The sequence below is a fragment of the Archocentrus centrarchus genome, chromosome 4, assembly GCF_007364275.1.
Source record: "Archocentrus centrarchus isolate MPI-CPG fArcCen1 chromosome 4, fArcCen1, whole genome shotgun sequence".
NCBI lineage: Eukaryota > Metazoa > Chordata > Actinopteri > Cichliformes > Cichlidae > Archocentrus > Archocentrus centrarchus.
This window is the reverse complement of record NC_044349.1, coordinates 23,749,123-23,768,770: the sequence shown is the minus strand read 5'-3', so window position 1 is coordinate 23,768,770 and position 19,648 is coordinate 23,749,123. Positions and strand designations below refer to the sequence as shown.

At 40.7% G+C, this 19,648-nt stretch overlaps 1 protein-coding gene across 1 annotated transcript in view; it reads left to right on the top strand.

The window, feature by feature from the left end:
• Positions 1-11,522, top strand: part of LOC115779437 (uncharacterized protein C1orf21 homolog) — a 31,076-nt gene extending 19,554 nt beyond the window's left edge. The window contains exons 3-6 of the mRNA XM_030728105.1: positions 5,285-5,367; positions 6,675-6,742; positions 7,792-7,852; positions 9,929-11,522. Of these exons, the coding sequence (XP_030583965.1) occupies positions 5,285-5,367; positions 6,675-6,742; positions 7,792-7,852; positions 9,929-9,973 (257 nt within the window). The 3' untranslated portion in view covers positions 9,974-11,522. The remainder of the gene's footprint in view (positions 1-5,284; positions 5,368-6,674; positions 6,743-7,791; positions 7,853-9,928) is intronic.
• Positions 11,523-19,648: the final 8,126 nt, after the last annotated feature.

Below are 19,648 nucleotides of genomic sequence, written 5' to 3'. Positions count from 1 at the left end.
AGACTGGGAAACCAGGGGCTTACTTGAATTGATAACCACCTTTGTGTAACCCCTTAGCCTGATTGCAGATGTCTGGTTAAATGTTGAACTTGACTTGTAATACAGGGCTTGGAGGCAGCGCAGAGGTTAACTATGATTCTACAGGCAGCTTGTAGGTATGACTGGAAAAAAAGATATTTGTGTTTAGTGGGGGTGGGGTGGTGGGGGGTGGTGGCATAAACTGATTCATTCAGTGTGATCTTCAGAAGAAGCTACAAGCTCCACCTCTGATTTAAGGAGTGAACTTAAGAGGAAACTAACACACAGTCATGCACAGACTAGTTCAGATGCAGTGCAGTACATGTTTGCACACATTAAGTGGCCCTATTTTGCTTTCCCTTATTTTCTACTGTTGAAATGGTTGCTCATCATACTAAACATGGTGCAGAAGAGTACAGGAGCACGAACCACCTGCTGTTGAAATTGTTTGTGAAGAGCAGCCAATGAGAAAGAAGGCTGGTTTAAAGGATGAAATGAGGGGCCGCACTAAGGTCCGCTATAAGATAGATAAAGTTTAGGTTGAACTGTGAATCACACAAAGTTACTCTAGAGCCCGACAATAAAAAAATATGGGGCTGGAAATGTGTATTAAATTGTGAATGTATGTGTGTGTGTATCTTATTTGGCTCTATGATTAGAGCTGGTTCAAGGTACTGTGAACCCAGCATATCCTTTTCCATGGAGTTGCATTCTAAGAAGTGTTTACCCTCTCCACATGTACATGAAAAACTGTTTCTCTATAATCCTCGGTATGTATTAAGACTTCTGAAAGGCGTGCTTGCACACTAAGGTTTACTTATTGAATGCATCAGTTCAACTCACAGATGGATTCAAAAGCTAGTGCAGCCAGCCTGTGCTAATCTTTTCTATTTGTAACTCTGTCACCACCATAGAGTAGATGCTAGCCTTCATTAAAAAAAACCAACCATAATCTGTCTCAGTGTTAGATATTTTTGAGAAGCTGTCCCGGCCTGAATCATTGCAACTTCTAGTTAATGTCTTTTTTTTTTTTTTTAATGCAACACTAAGTTTGGCTGTTTTCATACAGTTGAAACTTTCCTTAGATTCCTATAATCTAAAAGGGTTTTAATGACACTGACAGTGACAAACATAGCTGACTGATACAGCTATTGGCCATACGCTATTAGTTGATTAATTTAAACTTGAGAGAAATCACTATTTTTAATGTCTTCTGTGTACAGATACTGGCACCTGTTGTAATGTTCGTCTCCTGCGTCTCTGTCTGCACTTTCTGATTAAAGTCTTACTTTATTGACTGATAAGTAATCACTAGTTTTTATTAGCTGGGTTATCAGTTTTATATTTTAGTCATAATGTGGGGGAGTATTAGTCAGACCTGAGATATAGAGATATCTTTTTGGCATTTCAGTTAACATGTAAAGGGCTCTGACTCACAGCCATGACCTCCCAATCTCAATAAACATACACTCACTACCTACTTTGCTAGGTACACCTGTTCAACTGTTGGTTAATATAACTATTTAATCAGCCAATCACATGGCAGGAACTCAATGACTTGAAGCATGTAGACATTTTCAAGACAACCTGCTAAGTTCAAACCGAGCATCAGAATAGGGGAAAAAATGTGGTATGACTGTTGGTGCTAGTCTGAGTATTTCAGAAATTGATGATCTACTGGGATTTTCCACACACCACCATCTCTAGGGTTTACAGAGAATGGTCCAAAAAGGAGGAAATATACAGGGAACTGCAGGTCTCTGGGCAGAAATGCCGTGTTGATGTCAGAGGTCAAAGATCAGGCTGCTTTGCTCTCAGGAAGGCAACAGCAACTCTAATAACCACTTGTTACAACCAAGGTATGCAGAAGAGCATCTCTGAACACACAGCACATCAAAGCTTGAAGCAGATGGGTTACAGCAGCTAAAACCACTCCTGTCAGCTAAGAACAGGAACCTAAAGTGACAATTCGCACAGGTTAACCAAAACTGGACAATAGCAGATTGGAAAAAATGTTGCCTGGTGTATTTAGTCTTGATTTATGCTGTAATATTCAGATGGTAGGGTCAGAATCTATAATGGTGTGGGAGATATTTTCTTGACACACTTTGACCCTTCAGGAACAAGTGAGCATCATTTAAACCCCACAGTCTGAGTATTGTTGCTGACCATGTCCATTCTTTTATCCATCTTCTGATGGCTGCTTCCAGCAGGATAATGTGCCATGTCACAAAGCTCAAATTATCTCAAACTACTGCCCCCTACTGAAGTCAGTGACTTCAGCAGGGGACAAGGTCACCGGTAAACAGGCCTTGCAGTAATAACCTAACTATTTGAGATCATTCTTTTCCTGTTCTTCATCATTTTATCCCTGCCAGCAAGAGGCGTGACATTAATTTTTTCTTTTCTTTTTTCCCCATTTGATTGGAATGGTTGTTTGTGTGTGCGTCTGTTGGAAATGAAAGTTCGTGTTCAGGTGTAAATGTCATGACCAGACTGGTGATGGCTTGTGGCCAGGCTGACTGAGAGGGAGGACACACAGCAGGAAGGACAGAGTGACATAGCCACAGGACAGGCGGGCCAGCTAGAGCTATGAGAGCAGACGCACACATTCTTTCTCTCTCACACACACACACACACACACACACACACACACACACACGGCTAAATAAGGCTATTTAAATGACTCATACCAAAAAAAACCCATTGCACTTGCATGAAATGACAAACGTGCTGATTCAAAGACACAGCTTTATCTGAAATAGAAACACACTCATGCACGCACTCTCACGCAGCACACACAGTGACTGTTGGTACCTTAAGGTCGGAGCAGAGCCCCGCTCTGTAATCAGAGATGAGAAAGATGTCCACATCACAAAATCACGGCTTCTCAAAATAGTTGTTCCCTTTCATCTTTCCTCTGACGGTTTCCCTCCCTCTCACCCAAAGCGAGCCCAGCATCGGTGTGACGAAACACCCATGTCATTTCTTGTGACAATGATTGCCGCACACACACACACACACACACACACACACACACACACACACACACACACACACACACACACACTTCACATATATAACCCATGCAGCATGACTAGTTTTTTGCTCCTATCTAAATTGAAGCAAAGTCTGTGATGTGATGACTCTTGATTGGTGTAAGCTGGGTCACTTTGATCTGACTGCTATTTATCGTCACATTAAGCTACTATTCTGTGACAGAAGCAGAACATTCAGACACTTTAACCTGTCGGGCTGCAGGATAGGATCACATTTTCCTCAATTCTTGCTTGAAAATGTGAGTTTAGGTTGATTTAGTGTACAGCCAGGAGCTGCAGCTAATTTGAACCCCTCTGTTCATTTGTATCTCCCTTAGACTACAGATTATATAGCTTGAAATTGATGCTGTTGCCCCTCTGCCATCAGGAGAAGATAGGAAATGGCTCTTAATTCTGTTTCCTACAGTAGCACTGTATGTGCTTATGTTTACAGAGCAGATCTAAGCTTGGTGAGCCTGTGCTGTGTTACAGCACTGTGTGTGTGTGTGTCTGTGTGTGTGTGTGTGTGTGCGCGTGTCGGCATGTTCAGACAGGAGCTGCTTTGCTCCGACTCGTTTACATTCCTGAGACAAACAGCAGAAAAGGAGCTGGCGTTTGTTTCTTTCTCTTAATCTCTGCCAGCTTCCCTCTTTGTTTCTTTCAGAAATTATTTGAAATAAGTGCTGTTCAGCTACCGAATACAGGCCATGTTTGGCTCTGCAGACAAGCACGTGTACGATGTGAAAACACAGGTGATTATGCGCCTAAACGCTCATCAGGTGAGCAGTTGAGCAGAGGGACGGGTGAACCCTACGGCTGGGTACAAAGTGGCACAGACAGACATGTGGATCAACATACCAACAGACAGACACCGCTGAGAGAGTGCAAGGGCAAAATACAAAGTGTATAACAGATAAACCCAAGGGTTCTGCATTTCTGTGTGCATATTTATCACCATCTCAGCTGATATATCAGTTAAATATCGGTCAATGAGGGAGTTAGCAGAAATGCCAGCGTGCTTGGAGTGTTGCTCAAGGTTAGGCGGGGTTCGGTCTTACGTAAATGTGCTGTACATACCGTTTCAAGTCAGTTTCATTTTTATAGCATTTTATGAGCACTTCTGAAGGTTGTTTAGGTCTAGGTACTATTAATACTAAAACCATTTCAATATGGCCCACATCACTGGACATTAATGATCATTAATGAAATGATAACCATAACCGTTTTATCATACATTTTATTAACCACAAGCGCAAAAGCACTGTGGAGTTTGTGCCTGTAGAATTTGTAATACTAGGACTGTACATTGTCTTAACTTTGTTTTTTTGTTTTTTTAAAAGACTCATTAATGTGAATGGATTCAAAAAACAATAATGGACTATAATATTTCTTTATGGATTTAATGATAAAATCTACAATCTAGATCAGCTGTCATTAGTTAGTCATGGCAAGTGAAGCATGCTGGGTAGTTTGTTTTTCTTGAGTGATACGGTGATATGGAGTTTACACCCTTTTCATTCCTGCGAGCTGACAGACTGAGTGGGTCATGATATCTCAGCCATTCCTGGGTTAATTACACGTTGCTCAGCCAATATTAGGAAAATAACTTTGGATGATTATTGCTCTGATTTTGAGCTGTAGTTTGGACCGATGACACTTGGTGCAGTGGTTGGACTGAGCAGATGGTTGTAGTGTTTGGTGATAGTCAACACTCTTGCTGCTGCTAAGTTTGTCTTAACTGTCTTAAGTATCTAAGCTGTCCATGAAGCCTAGAAGCTTCATGGACAGCTTTAATTGATCTTTAATCCCCTTCAGCTTACTCCTTCTTATCACTTCTTTTTCTTTTTTTCCTCCCCTTGTCTCTTCGTATTTCACATCTCTGTCTCCCCTTTGTTGCTTTCTCTCTCCACAGATGAGTTGCTGTAGCTAAAATGGAAACTTGTGTCCTGCTATTTATCCCTCAGCTGTCATATCCGCTTTTGAATGCACTGGATCAGGTCATAGTTATCAGATTACCTTGAACAAATTATAACAAGAATCAATGGAATAGTCGCTGGCCATGTTGCTGTTGGAGTGAGTTTACAGTAACGCTGATATGGCATACTTAAATTATTTCTGCTGTACAGGACGAATGAAAGGAGTTTGGTCAGTGTTTCTTCTCCTGATAAATGCAATTTATTGTTCTTTCCCTCCCTGCTTTAATCATGCCTCATTCTCTCTCTTTTCAGATGAATACAAGAAGGGAGTGGAAGAGGTGAAGTACATGAGAGGGGATGAAAACCGAGTGAATGCACGCAACCAGGAGAACCTGGTGAGAGGAACACACACACACACACACACACACACACACACCACATCCACTGACAGCCTGTCATCGGCTCACAGACTCGCAGACCTTTTCCTGACAGTCCATCAACCGATGTGAACAGGCTGGTGTTTGTGTCCAGAGGCGGCTCCGTCAGACTCACCGGTCTGCACGTACACACATTGTCTTAGCGTAAAAGACACAAAAACACACACAAGTTGCCTCACATGCAGGTAGAGACAACATGAAATGTGTGTGGAATGTAGGTTGATCACTTGGTTGGTTTCACTCCCTCCTGAAAAACTTTTAGGTCTTTAGTGATGCAAAGAAGTATTACATCATGACTGGAAAAGCCATTTTTCTTCAGAACTTTGCAAAGCCGCTTCTCTCCTACACATTAATGTTTGGATACATTATTCTTCAAAATGTGAAACTTTTGAAGTTCAGCTCACTAAACGACTGAAAAGTCTGAGTGACCATGAGAGCCAGTTTGGTTTTTCTGTAAATCAGGTCTGCCTGACAAGTTTTTGAAATGGTGACCGTATAATAAATCCTCATTAGAAAAACAGAAGCAGTGTCACACTGCCACAAATCAACAACTGCAGATTGTTGCAGTACTAAAGGAAAAGTGGAGATTTTCCAAGAAGCCATAAGACAATATGCTTGACACTCTGGTGTGGGCTTCGTGTAAACAATGTGACACTAGATATTTGTTGTAAATACAATTATTGCATTTTTTTCTTTTTCAAGACAGGAGCTGACTTAATATTGTTCACCAGGGTGTTGTCAGGTGTAGGTTTATTTCTTTATTTTTTTTGGAATGAGTTGTTGCAAGACCCATGCTGCATTTTTACATAGCCAGGTAAGCGTCCTGTCTGTCCACCATTTGTGGTCTAACCAATATTTGTGTCATTACTGTAACTGTTTTCTCTCAGAAAGAAATCCTCAGAAAGACACTCAGAGGTGGAAAATGCATGTTACCATTACCTTTGGTTTGCCAGAATCACTGGAGACAGAGCAGAAAACTGCATACACTGCTTTCAAAACCCTTGACGGAAACTCATGCATGGTGATCAAGCTTCATCAGATCTGATAATCAGTTTTATTAGACCTACATGCATTATAGCTCTTCCCCATGTCCTATGACTGTCATGCGGTGCCATCTGGGTGAGGATGTAATTTGATAATTCAGGTTTGATGTGATGTTTGCTTCCAGTGATGCGACTGTTTGTTGAAATGACTCGTTTGTTTTAAACTTATCATCTTAACTCATCATCTGATAATGAAAACTAATGATGTGTTTGTGTTTTCAGGAGAAGAGTAATGTCCAGCACAAGGGCAAACAGCAGAAAGAGGTTCCTGCACCAAACATCAAATCTAAGTAAGTCATTGGTAGTGGGCTTTAATCTTGTAAACATGCAGTGGAAATGAATAAATAATATGATCTATGCTTTATGGGCAACTGTGATCATTTGAACACATGATCACAAATATTGGCAACAGTACCATTTGCTCAGATTACATTATATAATAATCTTTATTTTGCTACTAAAGTAACCAGTCTGACAGTTTTGGTTTCTCTTTCTGTTCCCACGCTGAAAAAAATATTTGAAAAAATTCGAAGCAGCCACATGCCTTTGAAGAAACACTGTCGCAGTAACTAGACCTCACTCTGAACAACAGCTGTTTTCAAGGTTAAAAATGAGCTTTTAAGGCTCAACTGTTGACCCAGCGGTTCTCAAACTCTGTGTGTGTGTGTGTGGGGGGGGCATATAGCCAGTATAGAGGGGACCTGGAAAAATATGGAGTGAAGCTAAGTTGAAATAATGTTTTTTGTAAGAAAAATAAACAAAATCTGAATTTTATTTCACAGAAATTCAGCCTGGACCCTTTTTATTTTAATGAGTTCTAAGGAATATAAACAGAAATTATAATTTAAAGGCATCTGAATTTGGCTGAACTGACCCTTTCATAATGCATCCATTAAGTTGTCACTGTAGTATGTTAATATTATGGCGTGTGAAGTAAGTGATATTTTGTATCTGGCTTTTGTAATCCTGCCTCTTGGCCAGCCTTGACTGTGTACATGTTGATGAGCCTCTGTGAGTGTGTATATATAATGGTTGCTGCTGTTTGCAGACTCTTTAGCCTTTTGGTGAGAGACTGCATCAATTCTTTCTAAAATGAATACTTAAATTCCTCCAGACAGAACCGTTTCTCACACTGCAGTGAGGGTTGCGTGTCTGTGACTGCGTATATGTGCGTACGTGAGTGTTTGTGCTGTGGAGGGCTGGGGTGGGGTTGGGTGGGGGGGGGGTTATAATGGAAAATTCTCATGATGTATTTGTTGCCTCCTTTCTCCTTCTCATCTCCATCCTGCAACTTCCTCTCCCCCCCTCTCTAACTTTTCCATTTGTGTCTCCCTCTCAGTATTCACACGTCAGAAAGCCAGCAGGAATTTTTCAGGATGCTGGATGAGAAGATTGAGAAGGTAAGGGGGTTGCATGATCTTGAAGGTTGGAAGTGGGGTTTGTAGGGGAGGGGTTGTGGTGAAGGAGGTGCAGGGAGTGAGTCTGTGTGCATTTAAAGTAGTGGCTGGGTCTTAAACTTTTAAGTGCAAGCAACAACATCCATTAGTCCACATTGTCGTTCTGCCTACTAGCTCAACGCTGAGCTCCAAATGTGTGAGGGGGAGGAACAGGTGATCGCTGCAGTGATGAGCACTTGCTGCTCTTCGTCTGCCTCTTGAATTACACTGCGAGCTCATGAACAGTCAGAACCATCCAAGTGAAATGAGTAATGGCTCAATTCAGCTTCAATATGATGCATTTAAATTTTCAACTCTGTCTTTAAACATGTGGGTGAGGAAATGTAACAGTGCCACAGCATAGTAAAAGTTTGCTGAAGTGGAAACACAGCTTTTTTTTTTTTTGTTTTGTTTGGATTAGAATATACATTTATGGCATGGATACAATCACGTGTAATGTGAAAGGGATCCCTTCATTGTCCCTCAATTATACAGCTGCAGTTGGGTTTTTGGACAATGGAACTAAAAAAAATTAACTATAAACTATAAAATTTTTACCTCTGTACACCACCACAGTGGATTTTAAAATCATGAAATCACAATGTGATTGAAATACAGACTTTCACCTTTAATTGAAGCGATGTAGCCAGTCCCCCATTTTCAAAATTAATTAGACAATTGACTGACAAACAGTTTGATGGCCAGGTGAGGCCTGTTCTGTTATTATTTTATGACAACTAAAGTAGATAAAAGATCTGGAGTTGATTCCAGGTGTTGCATGTAAAAATTGCACCTTTTGAAATGTGCTGGTTGCAGCAGTAAAGTTCACCATTTCCGGTTTGCGTCACACTTGTTCCAGTTTCACTACCACTCGGCGAGTAGTTGGCCAGTATTTGCAGACAAGTTGGTGTCTTCCGTGCAAATTACGCGCAACTAAAGCAATCACAACAAAGTGTTCGGTGCAGCACGTATACCTAGTGACTGACAGCAACCACTCTCCAACCGGTTGGGAAATACAGATTTTTCCCTGGTTGCCAGACTCTAGGCCTGTGTGACTGGGACCTAAAATTTAACAGACAAGCTGTACTGATAGATATGCAGTGTTTACACTAGATATTACCACCTAACAGTCCTATCACACTTGTTATGCTCTGGGTCACTGCAGTGTGTAGTTAGATTTATGGAAAGCTACACTCTAACCATGTCACAGATTTAATGCGGTGCTATAAATCAGTTCTTTTGCTCAGAAGTTAGCAGAGAGATAAACAAATGAGAAATGGCAGTGAATATTGGAGTAACTTTTATGAGGGGGACCAAAAACACAACTCCAAATGAATGATAATGGTACTTGCTACAGTATCTGATGGATAGGGTTAGATGATGGATTGTTAGTAGGCTGCTGTTTGCTCGTATAAATACTGTCACATCATAATATGTTAATGTGGCTCAAAAATAAAACCCATTAATGGAGGTTTAATTACTTTACCAACTGTCTGGTGGTTTAATCAAAACATCATGAGTGCAGTCTGCAAATCTGGAAAAAAATCTGTCAAATAAAAGTTGAGAACTAAAGGTCTTTTTATTTAAAAAGTACTATTACTATAAAGTAGTACAAAGTGGAGATTGCACATTGCAGTACTGCGCTGTAGTTTTTAAGCTTAGTGCTTGTGTAAACGTACTTTATTTTATACAACAGATTTTCACTGTCCTTCTGTGGTAGCCTGTGTTTGGAAACTTTCTTTGAGGAGCGTTAGAGGAGGCCTGCAGAGGAAAGGAAAGCAGTTAGGTTATCTCCTCACCTTGACAGAAGGAACAAAACACTGCAGCCCACCTCTGAGTGCTTCACCTTCTCATCCACCATTTTATGTTCTACTGTCATTGATGGTTGGTGGAAATTTGAGTGGTGTAACAGGTGTGTGTGTTTGGTGGGGGGGGGGGTTTGCAGCATGCAGACAGTTCAGAGTCAGTTTTTCTGAGAGCAGAAAAACAATGATGCACATCTCATGTTGTCTCTTCTCATACTATTCCCTTTCTTTGCAGGGGCGAGACTACTGTTCGGAAGAGGAGGAGGAAGATGGGACATAGCACAGAGGCCCCAAAAGTCACCCCCAGAGAGGGCCTCACTGAGTGTGCGTGTATGTGTGTGTGTGTTAATACATGTGTGCTTATGTGTGCCTGAGAGAGAGAGAGGGAGAGAGAGAGAGAGAGAGAGCGCTAAATCAGTGTTTAACCAATGGGGTGTTGACAGGACACTTTATGTTGGTATGATTTCGTGAGTTTTTGAACATATGGCAAAGATAATACTTTAAATACAAGTGAAAGAGTGGGGGATGCTTGAAAGAAAGAGAGAGAGAAAGAGAGAGAGAATGGCATAAAGAAAACTTTCTTCAGAGACTACAGCCTTCCTCACTTAGCGCCTCACCCCTTCAGGCCCTGGGTGGATAGATGGAGGTGGCGAGTGATGAAGGGACAGGCAGATGAAAGGAGGGAGAGATGGAGAACGACGTGGTAACGGATGTGCACACATCGCGTGAACTGAGTGAAGGATTCGCCTCCATCGGGTCAGGCACAGTTATTTCCTCGAGCTGGATAAAGGCGGCTTCGCGACCCTCCATCTGTCCTCCTGTCTGTCCGTCTATATTTAGCCCCCGCAATTGGACAAAAGAAATTCACAAATCTGGAGGCCCAGTAAGGAGGAACATCTTGGTGGGTGTGGAGAAGTAAGGAAGCCCAGAGAAGAAGCGGAGCTGAAGGCAGAGGAGGTATCGAACGCTACCAGGATTCACACTGGACTATTTGGCCTACCTTCAGTCAGGCTGGCCTGGGCTGTGACAGACTGAGAGAATGGGTGAGGGAGGCAGAGGGAAAATTCTGGGGATATTTTAATAAGAGAGAATAGGGAGCGAGCTGGTGATTTAGAACTCAACTCCTCCGCCTTGAAGTCAAGGACCCTTTTTTTTTTTTTTTTTTTTTTTTTTCCTTTTAAAAAATTTTTTGCTTTGTTCCTCAGCCAATCATTCAGTTATATCTTTCCCGTTTTCGATGTTCTTTTCTTCTGTTTGTTTTATTTTGGCTTCCATTGTAGCGTATCCTCATCAAAGCCATTATCGTCCTCATCACCACAGCAATCAATGAGTGAAGCTGCATAATTCACCGCATCTGTGTCTCAACCCATCCATCCTCCGCCATTTACCAGAATCTGGCAGATCCACGCTAACACGCACTTGCAGGCTATTCTTGTATATATGGTAGCACACTCCCGTTCCAGCACACCGCTGCATATTGATATGAATCACACAAACACATTATTGTGTTCTCCTTATTTCACCAGCAGACTGTCACGTGCATCAGTCAGAGGTTTTCCATATAGCTCCGCATTTCTGTTTGGCTCAGTGTTCTCATATACAGACACACAAACAAACACATCCATACACATGCTGGCACTGAAGCAGCAAACTGGGCTGAGCTTGAGGGGAGGATGCATGGTTGCCGTGGAGACACAGACTTAATCACTTTTTTTTTTGGTTTGTTTTTTTGTTTGTTTTTGTTGCTGTTGTCATCTTTTCTGGATACTTGCTGTTGTATTATTTTAAATACTTTTTTTCTATTAAAATAAAAAAAAAAAGCGCAGAAGCTCTGATCGTGCGTGGCATATTAATGAATGTGTGTGCGTGTGCGCCCGCGGTGCTGTGAGCAGAGTAATGGAGCGCCATCATGCCGGCAGTGTACCGAGGAGTGAGAAGTCAGTCTATTTTTCTGTGGTCATGCTGCCTAAAGCCATGCAGTCAGAGCGGATTCATTCATAACTGGAGCTCTGTGCTCTGCCACCTGTTGGCACAATCTCAATACTACACTTTGTTCTTAAAAAATATGATCAACAACATCATGGAGACTTCCTACATTTTTTTTTTTAAGGTTAAAAGAAATCAGTTGAGCATCAACAATTTACCAATGAGATGTCAAATTAAGGCTCATGAAATATTAATTTCAGAACATTAGCCACATGTATCTATATAAATGTGTTCCCTCCAGGTGCATGAGCTAATTCAACTCAGCAACTCTTAAGTGGAGGTCAGTTTGACGTCTCTCAATCACAGAGATTATTCAAAGAGCTTTAGAAGAGGCAAGGAAATTCTGTGTTTACAGTGAGGTTATACAACTATTAATCTACAGCCTTAATCATAATATATACACGGGGACTCGATCCCATTTAAATTTGTTCAAAATATCCACTCAAACTTTGATGTAAGAAGTATAAACAAAATGTTGCTGTGCTACAACGGGCAACCACGCACTACTGTCCAAATTGCCTTCACATTTTATCACAGCATTCTTAGGATTGCTGTGTTTTGCCATTTTGCATGTGGATTCCTCGTGCAAATTAGCCTTTACTTACATGAAAACTGAAATCATTTTGCCATGGCACTGTAATTCTTGCTTAGAAGGGTCAGTGATTTCCTGGAGTGGAAACAAACATTTTTTAATAATGAGTAAGGAAAAAGGAGCAAATTTTATTGGCTAAGACTGGTGGTCCCATCCAATGTTGGTTTCATGACTGTGGGCTTGATTTAAACTATAAGGTAGAAATAAAAAATTGAATACTGAAAAACAAGAGTGTCAAGATAAGCCTGCATTGTCATTAACTCCCATGATAATGTCCTAAATAATAATGTTTTTGATTGTTTTTTGTGCATAATATTACAGGAAAGGTACCTACAGCCAAGAATTTGTCCTGCAATTTAAAAACGGATTTTCTGTTCATTCACAGAAAATGCTCTTTTTAACTTTTTTTTTTTTTTTACTATGAGTCCACTGTTTAAAAAAAGAGGAAAATACAAATTTCTATAGTAAAGATTTTTTTAATACTTACTGTGGTGTAGCATGCCAGGCCATTGGTGATGCCTTTGTCAGTAAGAAGACTGAAAACTTCTTAATGTATGCCCATCTCCTCTGCAATTTTAATATTTTTAAAGCCATCCAGCAATCCAGATTGAACTGTTTGGCTGGCCAATTCTGGCCCCTGAGCTGCATGTTTGACACACCTTTTACAGATGAATGTGAGAGAATCTGAAATCTGACCACCGTAATCATGAAAATCTGCATAGCAGCACTAAAACGTGACATCAGTTCGTTATACCTGCTACCTCATCACTTGATCTGGTGTGACCAGCAGCAAGTACACGTTAAAAAAGATTTAACCGATTAATCCTTCTCTTCCTGAAAACACAAGAACAAAAAAAACATTTACAGTACTTTTACACCCAAACTAATATTTTATGCTAATAGTAGTTCAAATAATTAAATACAGTGGACAAAGAGACTTGCTGAGAAGAACTCTTGAGAATTACTACCTGAATTCACAGCTCTTCTCCCTCCAGGCTTTTAAAAATAATCTTTAACGTAATTGTTTACTTTTCTGGCCTGCAACTCCTCAGTGCTGTGTTTGGCAGCAGCAGGCAGCAACTTTCAGTGAAAAACGTCTAAAAAGCAACTGTGTGCGACCTGTTTGGCACTAAATGGCAGATTGAGTTAGGAGCTAGCATTGAACAAAGTGGAGTATTTAGCACTTAAAGCAGTAGTTATCAGACTGTGGGGCATTGAGTCACTGCAGTGGGAGTGTGGATGACCAGTGTTAAAACTAAGTTGAATGAACATCATTCATTAAAATAAACAAGGGTTTGTTGAGGCTGTGGTGCTTCTACTTCACTAAAATTCAACTTGGATCCTTTTTTTTCTTAAACTGTTGATGATTGGTAAAAATTGTTGGGTGGGGGCATTTAATTTTAAGGCCTCTGAAGGAGGGTATGCTGGAAAAAGTGTGAGATTAAAACTAAACAGATAGAAATTTGCTTAAGGAGTGGATAGAGGCCAAAAACCAACCTACATGAGGGTGAACACTGTACTTTAAGTCTGTTGGATGTGTAAACAGGAGTCTCAGAATACAGTATTCACTAGATCAGCTTTATATGTTAGCGTTTTTGTGATGAAAAAAGTTGAAAATAACCTGTTAAGAATGAGATTTTTCTTAATTATATTCTGACATGTGCAATCTTAGACTTGACGGAGGGCATATTTTCTTTTTCACATGACTGCAAACCACAGAGTGCTCCTGTGCTCGGCCTAATGTGCACACTTGGGACTAGACGTAATAATGCTTTGAGTGAGTCACATTGGTAGAGCTGATCTCTTCATTATGAAAGAAACATAGCTGTTTAATAGCTGTCTTTCTCAAACACACACAAACTCCTTCTTTACCTTGCATGACTCACTTGCAGGGGCGCATAAGGTTACAATCCGCAGCCACTGAGCACATCAGCAACGTGAAAGGCTCCCTGTGGGCCAGTGCTCGCAGCGAGGCTCTCCCACACAGAGAAATAAAAGTGTTGGAGGCAGACACAGAGAGGGGGAGAGCAGGAGCAAGAAATTAAAATGAGGGAGTCGGAAAAGCGCGAACGTAGGAGGGAGAGAGTGAGGAAGAGACGGATGTTGCCCGTTAACCTCAGACAGGAATATGGGCAAGAAAATGTTCTTTCCACCCTGACGTAAGTGCCAATAAAGAGCCCAATCCTCCCTGCTCTGTGTGTGTGTGTGTGTGTGTGTGTAAGTGTGTGTGTGTGTTTGTGAAACAGAGCCCAAAGTGTGAAAGTCTTTTTTTTGTTTTTTAAGGTACAACATGTTCTTGGTCCAGATTCTTAAAAATTGTTTGAGCTAAATACTCTTTCATGAATTAAAAGTGGGGAAAAAACGGCAGTTTTGCCATAAATGAGAACATTTACTGCAGTGATTTTTAACTTAACCGAGCCTTGCAGTTTTAGCACCTTCTGAAACGCTAATAAAGTAGATTTAAACCCACCAATTAATCTGACAGATTTCAGATCTCTTTGTGTTGAGTTTTCTTGGTTGAATGATCTTTCTTTAAATATAGATTACAGATGTAAGGCAAGTAGCCACAACTTACAAGTCCACAAGTTGTAAAACAAATGTTCAGATTTAGTCATCCTGGGATTATTACCCTCAAAGAAAAATAAATTAACAGACAGAAATAACATCTATCTTATATTTGGATAGCCTGAAGGTGTCTAAGGAAGGCTAGATAGCTTTTAGAAGATCTATATTGATGAATTTTTAATAGGACAGAGAACAGAGTGTAAAAAAAAAATCAATTTGAAACTTAGGTTTTAAAACTACTGCCCTCCAACATGCCTTAAATTTTACATGCTGCTATATGGCAGGATTATTTTTATGTACTGTAAAAAGCCATGCTGGTTTAAATTCAATTTTGACCAAATATGTAGATAGTACTGCTTTTTGCATACAAAATAATCACCTCATACATACAGTGAACATGTCTCTGTGTGTGTGAATCACATGAATGTATTTTTTTTTTAAATATGGAAGCATGGTGTGTGTGTGTGTGTGTGTGTGTGTGTGTGTGTGTGTGTGTGTGTGTGTGTGTGTGTGTGTGTGTGTGTGTGTGTACACGCAGACGTTGCCCACGTAGACAGTATGAGTCAGCTGTGAGAGGCAAAGGGATGGCTTCCTGCCTGGATGCCCAGCAGGCTTTTGCTCAGTGTCTCTCCAGCAGTTCCTGGCTGCTTAATACCCACTGTGGAGTAATCCTCCTCTGTGAGTTCTAAACGTATCTAAATGCACTGTCAACTCCTTAACCACCTCGCTCTCATTTTGTGTGGAGAAGCATATATTTTCTGTCCATCTCCAGCATGCGCTAACAATATTTTTCCTTGTCTTCTGTCAAGACCATTCTTTGCTATCTCACCTCTCCGTCCATTTATATGTAAAACCTCTCACTGAGGACTCAAGCTATGGATTACCTTGGAGTAGAAGCAGCTCACATGAGAGGGAGACCAAGACTTATGAAAGGTGGAATTAGATGCATTTGCATTCATGCTGCACACCCACAAGAATTGACCTACTTAAATCTCAGGAAGCTAATTGTTGAGTGTATACACACCCATGAGCAATTATGCAAGCGCCTGGATGCATCTTCTTAATGTCAACATCACAATTTGATGATGGCTCAGCTGTGATGAAAAAGCACATTTTTGCAAATTCCATGCATCACTGAGGTGACCAACAGTGCAGGAAGGATTGAAATGGATAGCCATGCAGCCTGATTGGCCTCTGGTTCTGCACTTGTATTGTATTTTGCTGCAGTCTGCCAAATTCCCATTAGCTGAGTAAGCAGTCAGTGCCTGGAGCAAGGCTTCAGACATGAATGCAGTGGTACTGAGGAGACTTTGTGTCATGAACGGGAGCTGTTTTTAGGTGACACGTGTGGGAAAAATTTCAACATTCTCAGTCGTGTGAGGATGAGTGGTTTAGTCTCAATCTGAGTTCCTTCAAGACAAGTGTGTGTGTGTGTGTGTGTGTGTGTGTGTGTGTGTGAGCATGTATGAATTCATCAAGGATAAAACAGCAGCACCACCTGCTGGTTTGGGATTTCCCCATGATGCTGGCACGTGCATGCACACCCTAACGAAAGCTCTCTCCATCGTCAGGCACTATCTATTAGAGCTGTACATCACCCAGACAGCCAAGTGAGTAGGCATGAAGTCCTCACCACCCACCTACGTATGAGTCCACACACACACACAAATCACCTCACTGGGATTGCAACCAGAGTGCAAGCCTTCCCTCTCCTGAAATCACTTGCTTCCAGTGAACCGTACCAAAAGAGCTTTAAACGACAGCTGTGTAATGCTATGATATTATGTGCTGGGCCTGTAATATTTCATAGGAATGCGCCTTTGCTCATATAGTTTCCATTTTGGAATGTAGTAAAATAAAAATATATAGTATAATCTCTGCTTTGCTGTTAAAGAAATCACAATTCTTTCTTCAGCTACTTTTATAAGCCTCCTGGAACAACAACAACAAAAAAAATAGCAGTACATATTTATCCTCGAGTTTTCTCTGACATGGTTTTCTAGTTTTTCAGGAAGGATTTACCCTGCTATTTCAAGCCAGAGCAGGGAAAGCGTGGTTATTTAAGCTGTGCTTTCTCTGCGACCGCAGTTTAACAAACCCAGAATCTTGGCAGCTTTTAAAACACATTTCTCCCAAACATGAAGAAAAAAAGTGAGACAGTTCTGCTCTATCTGTCATCCATAGATCAATTACAGAAAAGACAAATGGCTGCGTGTCAAGTGCGCAACCAAAATTACAAAGCAGATGTTTTGCTATGACAGAAGAAGGAGTTCAAGCCAGCTGAACACTGAAAAAGCAGTCACGGTGCCTAAAACTGACGCTGGTCCAGCAGGGTGAGGTTGTTCTCTGAGAGCTGAGCGTAGAATACAGTGACTAACACAAGTGGTAACACATTCTTTAGTTTAGTCATTTATTTATAAGCATTTTCATCTTTTTTAGCCTAAAAGCTAAACATTCACAATCCAGTGTGACCACAGTTTGGACCCAGACATTGATGCTGTATATGCGGCTCTGAGCAAGTCACAACATAGGCAGCCTCCACCAGTTAGCTGCCATTATTCTGATCTCTGACATTTTTTTATGTAGTTTTTATCACTGTGTGCAGTGATAAAAACTACATAAAAATTACAGGTTCAAAGTCTTTAAGGGACGTGTCAGAGGATTGCGATTTTGAATCTTCCTGCATGTTTTCCTGACTTTGGGAAAGCACTAGAGGGAGCTGAGGGATCACGCAGACAGCGAGCATCCAACAACAGAATACTTTCATTACCTCAGTGTAGGGAAACATTAACAGGTGGCAGAGATCCTGGCTTAAATAAACAGAACTGAGACAAGACAGGGAGAGCGGTAAGCCGGCTTTGTCTGCCTGTCTGTGTCTGTCAGTGCACTATAATTAAAACAGGATACTGGAAGGTTACTGTAATCATATAAGAGCATAAGATATAATATCATAATAGGATATTGTGATATTAAGAGTTTGTGTTTTGGTAGCATTAAGGTTCTGTATCTGTATTACCCTCATATGGGTTTGACACATATTCTTTGTGTCATGAGATAGTTAGATGTTTTTCTTTTTGTTCAGGGATGCTTCTGAGAGAAAATAATCCTCTCATATTCCTCTAAAAACTTTGAATGCCATTATGGAGTGCAGTTTTAGACCTGTCACTGAGCTTTTTATTTTCTCACTGTGTGGACAGAAAAAATCTTTGTCTGTTACATTTTTCTTTTGAATTTCTCTGTGGGTATTTTTTAGAGTGTGTTATACGTTATTTCCCATTACATGTATTATCGTGTTTTTGCTTACATTTTTCTACATCTGTACAAAATGTTTGCATTTTCTGTCCATGCCAGTGTAACATGTAACTTGTGAAGAAGATATCTGAAAAACCTGTCCCTCAAAAGGAAAAAAAAAAGGAAAAAAGCTTTTCAGCTTTATGAGAGTGCACTTTTTGTTTAATTTAAATTTAAAAGATTTTTGTCAGCCCACAAAAAAAGCATTTATCCCTTCACTCATCAATTTAACTTCAAGGATGTCTATACGTCAAAGTCTTGAGTTACTCCCAGTTCTTTATATTTTGCTTCCAAGCAGTCAGACTTGGAAGATGATTCCCAAATAGCTATGAGCCAAAAACTTGGCATATCTTGGCATGGTGTGCAGCATGTCCTTAAAAACTTTTGAGGAAAGTGAACAAGTGGAAAAAAAAAAGAAGTGGCATGCCTGAAAAACTATCTTCAGCAGATGAACAGTATCTGATGTCCTTAAGAAATAGGAAAAATCCAGCAAAGACCTGAAAAAGGACCTGAGAGATGCATACTGCCCTTCAGATGATCCAGCTACTGTTCGCTGAAGCCTCATCAGAAATGTCTTAAGGAAGGGAAACAGGGTGAAAATGCTGAGGTATGTCAAATTACACCAGAGCTGGTCTGAAAATCAGTGGCAGCAGGACTTATGGAGTGGTGACTCCAACTGTGAAATTGTTTTGGTTCAAATGGTCATCAGTATGTATGGAAACAGTTAGGAGAGAGGTGCAACAGTGAGTGTCTGCAGCCATTTGTAAAACACAGTGGAGGCTCTGTCATGGTTTGGGGCTGCATATCAGCCAGTGGTGTTGGGGAACTTGTCAAAATTGATGGAATGGCAGAAAAGTACTGTCAGATTTTGATCCACCACACAGTACCATCTGCAAAGCATCTGATTGGCAACAGCTTCATTTTTCAGCATGACAATGATCCCAAACACACTGACAATGCAGTAAAAGCATACCTGGATAGAAAAAACACAGAGTGGGGCACTATCAGTCATGGATTGGTCTCCCCAGAGTTCACACCTCAAAATTTCTGGAGCAGCGTGGGATCTTGACAGAAGACAGAAAACAGAACAACATCCAAAGAAGAGCTTTGAATGTCCTTCAAGAAGCCCGAAGACCTAAGAATAAGAATAAAGGTGGTCACATCAAATCATGACTTTCAAGCTCATTGGGATTGTACAGATGCTGTTTTTGCCTTATACTGTATTTCCATGTATGTTTGCACATGTTTCAATAAATCACTGTACCCATTTTCCTAACAAAATATATAAAAATGAAGGGTATCCCAAGACTTCTGCACAGAGCTGTATTAGTTCATTCCAGAGGGAAACGATTTAAAAAACAAAAAGAAAAAAAAGTGCAGCACTGTGCTAAGCTGATGTCAGAGTTGATGACTTCATGGTCTCCAACTCTGCGGCATCCAGGAGGCTGTCAAGGATCCAGGCGTGGAAAAAGAAAGAAACATTAAAAAAAAAAACGTGCAGGAAGGAGGAGAATTAAAAAA